At 55.0% G+C, this 12,729-nt stretch overlaps 1 protein-coding gene across 5 annotated transcripts in view; it reads left to right on the top strand.

Annotated features, from left to right (window-relative positions):
• Positions 1-12,729, top strand: part of CAMSAP1 (calmodulin regulated spectrin associated protein 1) — a 43,038-nt gene that overhangs the window by 11,172 nt on the left and 19,137 nt on the right. For 3 of the 5 annotated variants that reach the window (XM_061434018.1, XM_061434016.1, XM_061434017.1), the window contains 3 exons: positions 3,416-3,678; positions 4,426-4,587; positions 10,177-10,257. In XM_061434018.1, coding sequence (XP_061290002.1) covers positions 3,416-3,678; positions 4,426-4,587; positions 10,177-10,257 — 506 coding nt within the window. Of the gene's footprint in view, positions 1-3,415; positions 3,679-4,425; positions 4,588-10,176; positions 10,258-11,122; positions 11,156-12,729 lie in introns of all 5 variants that reach the window. The other 2 variants (XM_061434014.1, XM_061434015.1) reach the window with 1 other exon arrangement.

Genomic DNA, 12,729 nt, shown 5'->3' with positions numbered 1-12,729 from the left:
GATGAGGAGTGTCCAGGCTGGACTCCCTCCACTGGACTCCCCTTGTGCGGGCTGATGAGGGGGTGTCTCCGGCCTGGTGGGGAAGGAGAGGCGCTTCCAGGTTGGGTTCCTGGTGGAGGTGGGTGTTCAGGCTGCTTCCTGCCCCTTGCTGGTTCTGCCGGGATGGCCCGGGCCAGTGGGTGGGACTCCCCTCACCTCCCCTGTGCAACAGGAATGAGCCTGCTTACCTTACCTTCTGTTCCCAGGCTGGGGGTCAGGAAGTACCAGGCCTGGGTCACCTTTGCTGGGTGGGAGGTGGGAAGACACCCTGTTGCTGTGCTCTTCCCGTCTGGGGTCGTCTTCCACCTTCCCAGTTCTCTGTGGGTTCTCCTGTGAGTTACGCCAGGGTTTGTGGTTGTGCCCAGTGGAGAGGAGCAGGGAGAGACTGGTCCATGCCATCTTGTCCTGACCAGAGGGCCCCTTCTGGCGCTTTACAAGATCCTCCTCTGTCTTTGGGTTTTACCCGTGTTACAGGGAGGTTCTTTGGTCTGTCGATTTCTTTCTTCTTCTTTTAACCCCTGCTGGGGAGCATGGATTCACGGTGTTGGGACTTCCTGCCGGCTCTGCTGGAGCCTGTCTCTCCCTTTGCTTCCGCTCCCATCCTGCCTGGCGCTGGCAGTGCCTGTCTTTCCCCTTGTCCGCTGTGTTTTCTCTCCCCTGTGTGCAGTGTGCTGTCAGCACCAGTGTGTCCGTGAAGTCACTGTGTATTTCTGTTCTGGAATTTCTTCTTGGTTCTTTTTCTAATCTGCCAAGTTCTTTTCTCTCTCTCTCTCTTTAAGAATAATTTCCACTTTTCTGCCAGAATTCTTAATTTTATCCTGTTTCCTTTCATTAAGTGTAGCCATCGAAGGTCTGGCTGATACCTCCTGTTAGGGGTCCCCTGGGCCCGTTACTTCTCTGGCTTTCAGCAGTTTGATTAGGAAGTGTGTGGGCCTGGTTTTCTTCGAGTTGGTTCTGTTTGGGTTTGCTGGGGTTCTGGGCACCATTCATTCTCATATTTTTCCTGCCCCAGGCTCCCCTCAGTGGGAGCAGTCACGGGGCCTCTGCTTTTCATTCCATCGTCCCTCTGTCTGCAGATGGATTATTTCTGTTGATCTGTCTTCAGGTTCACTGATTGTTTTCTCTGTTTTGTTTGTATTTTTAAAATTTCAGTTAATTTTTAATTTTTTTTATACAATTTTTAAAGGTTACTTTCCATTTATAGTTATTACAAAACACTGCCACCTTCCCAGGGCTGTGCAGGCTGCCCTGGAGCCGCTTTGTTCCCAGTGTTTCTGTTTGTAGCCCCGCTCCCCCGCCTTCATGCTGCCCACCGCCCCTCCGCCCCCGCTGGTAACCACTGGTTTCTTCTCCATATCTGTGCGTTTGCATTTGCTTTGTTCATCTTTTTGAATCTGTCATTGAACTTCCTGTTGATAACTAGATTCTGCAGTTCTGAAGGTTTTTTTTTTTTTTAAGCTTTTAAAAATTTATTTGTGTATTTATTCATGGCTGTGCTGGGTCTCTTGCTGTGCTCGGGTTTTGTCTCGTTGCGGCAGTGGGGGCTCCTCTTGGTTGCAGGGTGTGGGCTCCGGAGCACGTGGGCTCGTGCGGTTGTGACACACGGGTGTAGCTGCCCCACAGCCTGTGCTGTCTTCCCGGGCCCGGGATCCAGCTCTCGTCCCCTGCATTGGCAGGTGGATTCTTCACCACAGGACCACCAGGGAAATCCTGAAGGTGTTTTTTTTAAGTAAGTTTTATTTCTCTGTTAATACCTTCTGTTCTTTCCATCTGTTTCAGGAGGGCTTCATGGAGCCTTGTATAATAGGTGCTGTGAAGTCTCTGCTGATTCTCTCATCTGGGTCGTCTCAGAGTTGGTGTGTGTTGACCGTCTTCCCCCCTGAGAATCGATCACATTTTCCTGTCTGTATATGTTGAGTAAATAATGGATTGGGTCCTGGACATTTTGAACAGCATGAGGCTGTTTTCTGGGTCCCGCTAAAATCCCCTGGAGGATGTTGGTGTATCTGGTGGTTTGTTTAGCAGCCGGGTCGCAGTAAACCGCACTGGGCTCCAGAACAGACGCCTATTTGCCATTTGTAGGCCGTGGGTTCCGAGGTCAGTTCGGTTCTTCGGGTCTGTCCTGCTCGCACTTGGCGCAGGAGGGGCTCACCTGTGAACGAGGGTCCCCTTTGAGGCTCCCTCCTGTCCTGGGTTCTGCACTCGTTCTGGCGTCCCCTCGGCCGGCAGGCCAGGGCCCCGCTCCCGAGCTGCCCGCGCCTGCACGTGGGGAGCTGGTTCTGTCCCTGGGCCTTGCCTGGTGGAGTGGGGACGGGCACTGGGAGCTGCCCCACTTTCTTTCTCTTCCAGCTGGCATCTCCAGCGAAGGGTGGGGTGCACAGGGGTCCAGAATGAGCACCTCTGAGTGCTTGTTTCCACGCCCAGCGTGAAGGAGCGAGCGAGCTCTCGAGGGAGACTGTCAGCCACCTGCAGAACCTCTGATGCAGCAGTTCTCGGCGGAACGGACGCTGGTGCTGGCAGGGCCTTCCAGTCTGCTTGGTCTGGGGTGGGCTGGGCAGCACGGTGTGTTTAGGGCTCTCTGTCCTGCCGTGTCATGGAGGCCCGTAGCCTGCGTTTTCCTTTGCCTGGTGGGGGGCGCCTCCTGGGGGCCTCTGCCCCTGCGTGCTCCAGGTCTCCACCATCCTGCCCCAGGCTAGCGAGGAGGCCTCAGTTGGCAGGATGGGGCAGAGCGTGGCGCACAGCAACAGGAAGACATTTCCTTGACTGTCTTTTTAGCCTGATTGATATTAAGATTGATAACCAATACTTGTGTGAATTTTGTGAAGCTCCAGCCTCTGCTCTCAGCGCCGTGACTTACTCGCGGGTTGTGATTTAATCCTCACCCGACCGTGGGAGATTGGCCTTCATAGCGTCCAGGATTTGCCCTTGAGGCAAGGCTGACTGGCCGTGAGAGGTGCGCCCGGCCAAGGCCAGGCCGCCACGCTCGGGCCCTGCTCTCGGCCCACACACGGTCCTGCTTGCACGAGACCTCGAGCTCTGATCTTCTGAGTTGAGCTGTGGCCCCGTGTTAACTACAGGCTTGTCCAAATTCTCTCCTCTGTGGCGTTTCCCGTGGCCGCTCCAGAGTCCTGAGCCTGGATCGCTGTGGTGTGGCAGACCCACGTCTGCCCTGGCTCCCGACACTCCTGGTGAATCAAGGGCAAGGTCTCTGCAGACCTTGCCTTGCAGACAGCCGTCCCCACACCCACGTCCCCAACTCGACATCCTCTGGCTACCATCCCACCAGCAGCTCCAAGAGGCGGGAAGCGACTGTGGGCGGCTGGTGCGGCTGCATTTGGGGGTAACACCCACACGCGGGGGTCTCCTGTCGCTGCAGATGACATCCCCGAGGACCTCAGGGACCCCTTCTACATCGACCAGTACGAGCAGGAGCACATCAAGCCTCCGGTCATCAAGCTCCTGCTGTCCAGCGAGCTGTACTGCCGCGTGTGCAGCCTCATCCTCAAAGGGGACCAGGTGGCCTCCCTGCAGGGACACCAGTCTGTCATCCAGGCCCTGTCCCGGAAAGGGATTTACGTGATGGAGAGCGACGACACCCCTGTGACGGAGCCCGACCTCAGCCACGCACCCATCAAGATGGTGAGTGGCCTGGGCGGTGGGGGGCAGCTGGGGGGCAGCCGCTGTGTCCCTGCAGCGCAGCGGAGTTGCCCCGAAAGTTTGGGCCTGAGACCGCCTTCTCTCGGTGGGATGTGGCTGGGCTGGAACGGGGTGGGGGCGGCTTCCCCCAGTGTGTCCCCAGGGCAGTGCTGCCCCACCCTGGCTGTGGTAAACCGAGTTGCATTCAGAGGTGGCGACATGGAGTTGTGGAGCCCGCTCTGAGATTGTTTCACGTCTAACTTCTAAGAATTTTCGTGCCAAAATAGACGCGCCTCTCCCCCCGAGTGTCCCCCTCCCCATCCTTCTCTGCAGCCGCTCACCAGCCTGGCGTTTCTGGGCCAGGCTGCTCCAGGTCGAAGCCACCTCCTGGTGTCTCCCACGTGGCTTTAGCTTAGCCTGTTCTTGGGTGTTTTGCATTCTCTGGTTTTTGGCCTGGCTGGGTGTGTTTCAGGTTGGGAGGATGTTACGGGTTCCGGGAAGAAAGGGCTTCAAGGTGTGAGTTCAGCATGCAGACCCCGGACTGCCTGGGACCAGTGGTGGTCACGTGGCCTCGGGCCTGTCTCGTGTCTTCTCCCACGGCTGAGCTCTCACGGGGTCCTCGGAGAGGAGGACGGGGGGCCAAGCTGACCTGACCCCGAGGAGGGCTCCTGTGTGGGTGTAGGGAGGGTCTCCGCCTGACCCTGGGCTGTGGGGCAGGGGAGGGTGACCGACTGCTGCTTCTGCCCACAGAGCGCCCACATGGCGATGGTGGACGCCCTCATGATGGCCTACACCGTGGAGATGATCAGCATCGAGAAGGTGGTGGCCAGCGTCAAGCGCTTCTCCACCTTCAGCGCCTCCAAAGAGCTCCCATATGACCTTGAGGATGCCATGGTCTTCTGGGTCAACAAGGTGAGCACGGGGGCCCTGCCGGAGGTGGGCGAGCGGCCTGAAGCTCCAGGGGTGCCCCGTGGGTGTGGGTCCTTTCTCCCCGAGAGCATCACTTTCCTGTGTGTCCTGCTGAGACGCGACCCAGCCGGAGGCCCAGGAGACTGTCCGCTGTGGTTGAGACGGACCGGCCCCTCCTGCGTGTGCAGACGGAAGGGCGAGGGGCTGCGGAGCGCCGTGCTGTGTTGGTGGTCCCGCGTCGTAAATTCTTGTTGTTTTTATCTCAGGCACCCAGTGTGCGTTCATGGAGATCTCAGTTTTAGAAGGTGTTTTGATGAAGAGGAAAGCGTATCTTCTTGAATGCTGTTTTCTCCTTTGACATTTAGACGCTCACAGTGTGACCGTCTGTACGATCCATGTGAAGAGTGTTCGTTTTCCGGGCTGTGTGGTGAGGGGATTCCACTGCAGCCTGTGGTTATTAAGCCCCTCCCTGCAGACAGGTACTGCGTGTGGGACACTGCGCTCACAGAGCAGAGGGGCAGAAGCCGGCCCTCGTGGGGTGGTGCTCCGTGCCCGGAGCTTGTGCATTCCTCACTGTACAGCTCGCACACGCGTCCTCTGTCGTGTAGGGCTTTATCCAGGGTCAGCTGAGGAGCAGGGCAGAGCCTGGCGGGGCCTGCGTGTCTCGGGGATGACGTTCTGCCAGGATGTCTGCTGAGACAGTCACCCTGCTCTTGGTTCCCCCTCCTCCGCCCCATGCAGGGCGGGGCCCCGGGGGCGAGGGACGCCGGTAAGGTGGGGGCTCTCGGGCTCACTGTGGACTTCCGGGCGTGGTCGGGATGTGGCGCCTGGCCAGTGCCTGTGAGATTGTCTCACGGCGGCGGCAGCCTGTCTTATGCACCCTCCAGCTTTGTGGGGGTGCAGGTGGGAAGCGCCCTGCGGGAATATGGAGGCAAAGCGGGGCCTGGCCGGGTGCAGGACAAGGGGCCCAGCGTCTACGCTCTGCATGTCCGTGGTGGCGTCAGTCTTTCCGTTCAGCCATGAGTGGCTGTGTAGAGATATCTCGAGGTGTTAGTTGGCATTTCCCTAACAACTAAAGGTGTTTTTGTGTATTTTGTTAGGTGTCCGTTCGGATAGTTGGCCCAGGTTTAATGAGGTGGTTTGTCTTAATGAGTTTCGAGAGTATTTTATGTATATAAAGATCTAGAGATCCAGTACTTTCTTCGGTGTATCTTCTTGTGTTTTTATTGTTTCAGCATCAGGATGATGGCCAGTGTCAAAAAAATGAGTTGGGACGTATTCCCTGCTTTATTTTGTGAAACAGTTTTTGTACAATTAGTATTATTTTGTCCTGAAGTCTTTAATGGATTCTCTGCTGAAGCCATCTGGGCTTGGAGTTTTCTGTGGGAAGATTTTAATTATGAATTTAACTTTTCAGTGTACATGTAAGGTATTTAGGATTTCTGTTTAATTTCATGTCAGTTTTGGCAACTTGTGACTTCCAGGGAATTTGTTAATTTTATTTAAATTTTGACTCTGTCGTCACGTCCCTATTTCCTCGTTGTCCTCTGGTGTATGTGTGGTCTAGTGACGTCCCCTCGTTCCCCGCTCTTAGTAATTTCTGTCCTTTTTTCTTACCTTTGTTGGTCTAGTTTGTCAACTTTATTAACGTTCTAAAAACCTGCTTTTGGTTTTTATTAATTTCTCCAGTTATTTTCTCTGTAACGTCTCTTCTTGCTTTTATTGTTTTTCCATTTATTTTGAGTTTAACTTTCTCTCCTTTCTGGGTAAAGTAGGAGATTAGTTTCCACACCTGTTCACTTTGGTGTGAACGTTTAACGTTAATAGCTGCTCTCTGAGTCGTCCTTCAGCTGCACTGTGCGCATGTGTTATGTGCTGTGGTCTTCCTTCCCTTTAAGATACTTCACTTCACCTGTGGATCCGTTTCATCCGTGGGCTGTCTGGAAGATTGTGGCTCAGTCCCCGTGTGTGGTGGGGTGGCTCTGGGTACTTTTCGGGGCGTCGGCTTCTCGTTCCGGCGTGGTCAGCGCGCGCTCTGTGACTGCCGTCCTTCTGGGCTCACTGAGGCTTGTTCTGGGTCCACGTGTGGTCTTGCCGGTGTCGCCCGTGCTCTCCTGTCAGCCCGGCGTGCCGCACGTGTGGGTTCAGGGTGCTGTGGGTGGGGCGCATCTCCGGGGGCCTCACGCCCCGTCAGGCAGCTGCCAGAGGGCGCTGGCGTCTCCAGGCCCGACTGCGTCTGCTCTGCCTGCTGGGCGTGTTGTCCTCGCTCTGTGTGTTTTTGCGTGTTGCTACGTCGTGTGCTGTTAGGATCGTTCTGTTCTCTTGTGTTCGCAAAGTGTCCCTTTATCACAGGTGGCGGCCCTTGCCTCCAGCCTTCTCACGACCAGCACATCTCTCCCCTTCCTCTTATTATTTTTTAAATTTACTTGTTCTCGGTTGCGCTGAGTCTTCACTGCTGCGCCTGGGCTTCCCTCCTTGAGGCGAGCGGGGCTGCTCTTGTTGGAGACCACAGGCTTTGGGCCCCTGGGCTTCGGTGGTTGCAGCTCGCGGGCCTACTTGCCCCTGGGCACGTGGAACCTTCCCGGACCCAGGGCTGAGCCCGTGTCCTCTGTGTTGGCAAGCGGATTCTTCACCACTGGACCTCCAGGGATCCCCCCTCCTGTTATGTTTAATCTCTCCTTGTCTTTCTGTTTAAAGTGGGTTTCTTACAGATCTCTTCTAGGCAATTGGAGTTTTAGATGAACTGCATTTAACCCGATGCTGGAGATGTCTGGGTTTGCATTTCATTTGCTGCAACATGTTGGTTTTATTGATGTACGTGAAGAAAATCTGATTTTCCATGGATGCATAGTTGAAGAGGAGAGAGTGTTTTCACAATCTTCCAGATAATCATACACATCACTTTTTGATTCTACCCCAAAACCTGACTAGTTTCTCGAAGGTTAACCGAAATGTGGAATTCGAAACCATTACTAATGAACGTTTTTCTTTAAAGTTGAGATATAATTCCCATGCTGTAGAATTCTCCGTTTTAAGGTGCATCTTTCCGTGGGGTTTTAAGGTCCCACCAGGCTGTGCGGCCGCCACCACCGACTCCAGACACTGCGTCACGCCGGTCGTGTCGGCAGTCGTACCTGCCGCCCCGTCCCCAGCCCCCGCCAGCCCCTCCTCTGCTTGGTGTCTGTGTGGATTTGCCTGTTGCAAACATTTCATTTAAATGAAGCCTACAGCGTGAGGCCCCTCGTGTCTGACTCTCCATTTGCCACGGCGTTTGCACGGCGCACGCTTGCTGTGGCACTTACAGTACCCGCTTCTTTCTGTAGTCGTGTAATGCCGCGCTGTTCAGCCGTCCCAAGTTTTGTTTAGCCATTCTTCAGCCGACGGACATTTGCGTTTTCCACTTTCTGGCTGTTGTAAGTTCTGCTGTAAACGTTCTTGTATGAATGTGTGTGTGGCTGTGTCTTCGTCTTTCTTTGGCTTGTATCTCGGGGTGGAATTGCCGGGTTGCACAGGGCCCTGTGAAGAACTGGCAGGCTGGCCACAGCAGGCGCACCGTTTGCCTTTCCCTGAGCACCTGAGGTTTCTAGCTTCCCATGTCCTTGCTAATACGCACTTCCTGCTTCTTTGTTTCCAGCCGTTCTGGAGGGTGTGAGGTGGTGTCTCACTGTAGTTGAAATTCATTTCTCTGATGAAGGGCGTCCTTATAGCTCAGTTGGTAAAGAATCTGCCTTCAGTGCAGGAGACTCAGGTTCAATCCTGGGTTGGGAAGATCCCTGCAGAAGGGAACGGCTACCCACTCCAGGAGCGACTTTCACTTTCCCTGATGGTGGTGATGGGGACCTCTTTTCATGTGTTTATTGGCCGTTTGTAGGTCTGTTTTGGAGAAATGTCTATACGGATCTTTTACTCATTTTAAAACCTGACTGTCTTGGTATTGTCGCAAGGTTTTTTTTGTATAATCTAGGTACTAGCCCAGTGAACCTTGTTTTTTTGAAAACCATTGTGGTAGATGACGTTTGAGAGGTCCTGCGCTTTTCTTTTCTACTTATGTTTAATTGAAAGACAATTGCTTTACACTATTGTTTTGGTCTCTGCCGTGCCATCCGTGTGACTCAGCCACAGGTATACATGTCTCCTCCCTCCCACCTCCCAGCCCGTCCCATCCCTCTAGGTTGTCTCCAAGCACTGGTTTGAGTTCCCTGAGTAGCCCAGTGAACTTTCTGTACTCTTGTCATATTGGAATCTTTCGTACACTTTTCCTGGCCCCGTTACCGTGGTTTTCTGAGGCTGCAGCTTGTCACTGGGAAAGCTGTTCTCTGACGTGTATGGATCTTCCCAGTGGTGTCACACCTCATGATACAGCATCAGAAACTACATTTGTTAACACTGCATCAATCCAATCAGAAAATCATTTCCATGTTAGGAAGGTAATTTATGGCATAATCAAATTTCCCCAAATTTTTAATTTCCAGTGTTTAATTGTGAAAAACTTTAGACGTGCAGAGGAGTTGCAAGAACTAGAGGATGTCTGTGGCTCCTGTGGCGCCCCCAGATTTCACAGCCGCTGTTTTTATGGCACTTCCTTTATCACTTATCCATGTGCATGTACGCTCTGGTTTATTTTAGAATATTTCCATATTTACTTTTATCTTTTTGTTTTAAAATCCATTTTTTCCAGCTGTCCCAGTGGTCCAGTAGTTAAGAATCCGCCTTGTAATGCAGAGGGTGTGGGTTCGATCCCTAGTTGGGGAACTAAGATCCCACCTGCCGCAGGAGCAGCTAAGCCTGCGAGATGCAACTGCTGAGCCTGTGCACCGTGACTCCGGAAGTCCGTGCGCAGTGACTCTGGAAGTCCGCATGCCACAACTAGAGAATCTGTGTGCCCTGACGGAAGGTCCCACATGACTCAACTAAGACCCCTGATGCAGGCAAATAAATAAATATTAAAAAAAGGTTTTTTCCCCGTCCTTGATTTGATTTGCATGAGTTCACTTATCTGTGTTCTTTTTTAACGATAAGACACTCAGTTCTGTGGCATTTCATCTGATCGTAGCTTTGACCACATGCCCATTAGCCTTGTTTTTTCCTCCATGGTATTATTTTGTAATTTGCAGTTTTGATCTTATCTTTCGGTTAATAGTTCCAGAAAAAGGTATTTTTATTTCCGAGCAGTTGTAGTAAGTGCTTCCGGGCGTCTGACGATGGTTGCTGGTGTGACTTTGGTGTCAGGGAGTGTGCGAGCTCCTGTCGGGTGTCTGGGGCGGGTCTCAGCCAGGCCGCGGCATTGGCGGTGTTTGGTGACGTGGTGCTGCCCGAGCACCGGGGTGAGGCGATGAGGCGGGGAGCAGCGCACAGGCACCAGGGCTGCCGGGCCTTTCCCCCTCCTCCGTGCCATGGATCACGGGGTCAGAGTCATAGGTCCCGGGGTCTGTGTGTTCCACAGGTGTGTACTGGTCTAGACACTGCCTGCACCTGGGAGTCGGGAGCTCACACGGGCAGGGTGGGGTCTGGGCTGTGAGGGAGGGACGCACACCCAGTGCTGAAAGTCAGCCTCAGTTGCCTCCCTAACGCATTTGATTTCTTCCGCTTTAGGTAAATCTTAAAATGCGAGAGATAACAGAGAAAGAAGTTAAGTTAAAACAGCAGTTATTGGAAAGCCCAGCTCATCAAAAGGTAAAGGGTAAATTTCACTTCTGGGGGACGCTCCGTCGCCGTGGCTCCTGGTCGCAGAGAATCGCGTCCGTGTGGGCTCCCTCCGTGTTCTTCGGTTTCACTTGCCAGGCGGGGAGTGGGTGCCCTGGGGCCCTGCCCTGGCGGCGGGGGCCTGGCAGCACGCTGCCCTTTCTTCCAGGCAGGCGTGGCCTAGTATTGAACTTGAACTTGGGAGGGTGGGGGAGTGGAGGGAGGGCATAAGGGTCACCCGAGGGGAGTCAGCACAGGAGAGGATGTTCCTGGCAGCCAGTGGTCCCCTCGGGGCCCTCGTGGGCCACGTGTCCAGTGTGGGTTTTAGGAGGGCGAAGGTCCCATGTCCAGTGAAACGACATGCTTCCTCCTGTTTCTCCCTTTTTGGGGATGGGGGTGCCGAGTGTGTGTGTGACTGAATCCACGTTCCTCCGCCTGTGCACACCGTGGCGGCCGAGGCTGTGGTCCCAGGGCTGCAGGTCGAGGGAGCCTCCTTTTACTCCCTCCTGGGCCCTGGGATGCTGTCCGTGGGTCTCTCACCCCGGCCACGCTGCCGTGAGCCCCCCTCCTCAGACGGGCGCAGACAGCTTGCCGAGGCCCTTTCTGAGTGGGCTTGCGCCTGTCCTCTGAGGGCCCAGCCCGCACGCCTCCAGCTGCCGGCGTCGCGGTGGTGCCCATGGGGTCCCTGGGTCCCTGCCAGTGCAGAGCGTCCCGGGCCGCGTGCACTGGCACGTCTTGCCTCTCGGAGGCGGAGCACCTCCCGTGTGAACGTGGCGTGTTGCGTGTGTCTCGTCCGTCCTCAACGGACCTGCCTGCTGACTCCTCTCCTGCCTTCCTTCCCTCGCCTCCTGAGCAGTCTCCCTCCAAGTGGTACTGGAAGTTAGTGCCCGTAAGTGGACCCCGCGCGCACCCGGCCGCCATCAGACGGCCGTTCGCCGCCATCACTTGCTTCCATTTCAAACCGCTCCCGCCTGTGTCTCTGTCTGAGTGTCCTCCCTGGTGGTTTGTTGCACTTCCCGCGGGGCAGGGCTGGCCCGCTCTGGGCAGAGTGGACCGTGGTGCGGCCCTCTCAGCTCCAGGGAGGCCTTCTGTAGCTGCCACCGAGAGCGTGGTTTGCCCACTTTCTTAGGTAAACTTAACAGACAGCTTCGTGTTTCTCCTTTGAAGAGGTAGTTTCCTGCTTTATGTGATGAACTTCAGGGTCATTGACAGGATCCATTTCCTTCCTTATAGATTTTAGCAGGAGTGGCCCGTGGCATGCTCTGCCGAGCGGCCCTCGGCTTGCTCTTCCTGGTGGCGAGGTCCACCGGCGAAGGTTCTGGAAATGGACCCAGTTTGTCGCACCGTTTCCCACGACAGATACTTGGCGCTGCAAGTGGTGCCTTAAAATGAAGTTCCGGAGGACGGACCTTTTCGAAGCTCCCTTACTTTTGCCTGTCCCTTTAGTTTAATTGTTTGGATCAAATGGTCCTTAGGATTCGATTATAAAGGAGATATGGTGGATATAAACTGTCAGTGGGATCTGCATGAACAGTGAAAGAGTCCGCTTTGTGGCTGATGGATAATTTCCCTTCTTTGAAATGTAATAATCACAAAGAGGGGGAAGGCCTTTTTTTTTTTGAGTGTTTATATATTTCTTAACTTGTTGAAAAGCAAAGGCCAGAGTCAAACTGTGAAAGCAGGTCCAAGGCGTAGTGAGGACCGTCAGGCATGCAGGTCCCCCGGAAGGAGGGCGTCAGGCGGGACGAGGGCCTCGAGCCTTGGGGTCTCCTTCAGGGTCGTCGGTCCCCTCGGCTGCCTGAGCGCGCAGCCTACTTCTCGGCAGCGGGCTGAGTGTGGGCGGGCCCGGGGCTGGGAGTGGGGCCCCCTCGAGGGGCGGTCACTGCTCCCGGACCCAGGGGTCAGCGCTTTCCCCAACGCAGACGCACACCATCTGTCCTCAGTGAGAAACCATCCGCTTTCCTGCATGCTGTGCTCTGCCGTGTGCTGTGTGTGTGCGTGTGCGTGTGGAGGCTGGTCGGGCGCATGCCTTGGGCTGCACGCGGGAGCCCCTGGGCCTGGCCCCGGGCGGGAGCCTGCACCAGGCCGAGAAACAAGTTAAAAGTCCCCGTGGAGACTGGTGGGAGTGGTGTGCATTGCACGGGCCCACGTGGGGCGTATTCTGTGCACACGTCACTGCCGGAGGCTTTTCCTTGGGTTGATTGACTCTCCCACGCGGCTCCCAGAAACCCGCTTTGTCCCTTGAGCTGGCACTGTGCTCTTCTACCCTGGGGAGAGCGTGGCTGCAGAAATGCCAGGCTTACCGGCAGGACGTGGTCACCCGGCGGGCGGCCTGCGTGTCCACGCTCCGAGCGAGGCCCAGTTACAGGGCGGCACGTGCAGGCGGGGAGGCTCCGCTCTGAGCACTTGTTTCCTGTCGGTAAAGACAGCGGCACAGAAACCTTGGGAAAGCGCTTATGTTCT

Source organism: Bos javanicus, chromosome 11 (assembly GCF_032452875.1).
Source record: "Bos javanicus breed banteng chromosome 11, ARS-OSU_banteng_1.0, whole genome shotgun sequence".
Classification (NCBI taxonomy): Eukaryota; Metazoa; Chordata; class Mammalia; order Artiodactyla; family Bovidae; genus Bos; species Bos javanicus.
Note: the sequence above shows the minus strand (reverse complement) of the source record. Positions and strands in the feature narration are given on the sequence as shown.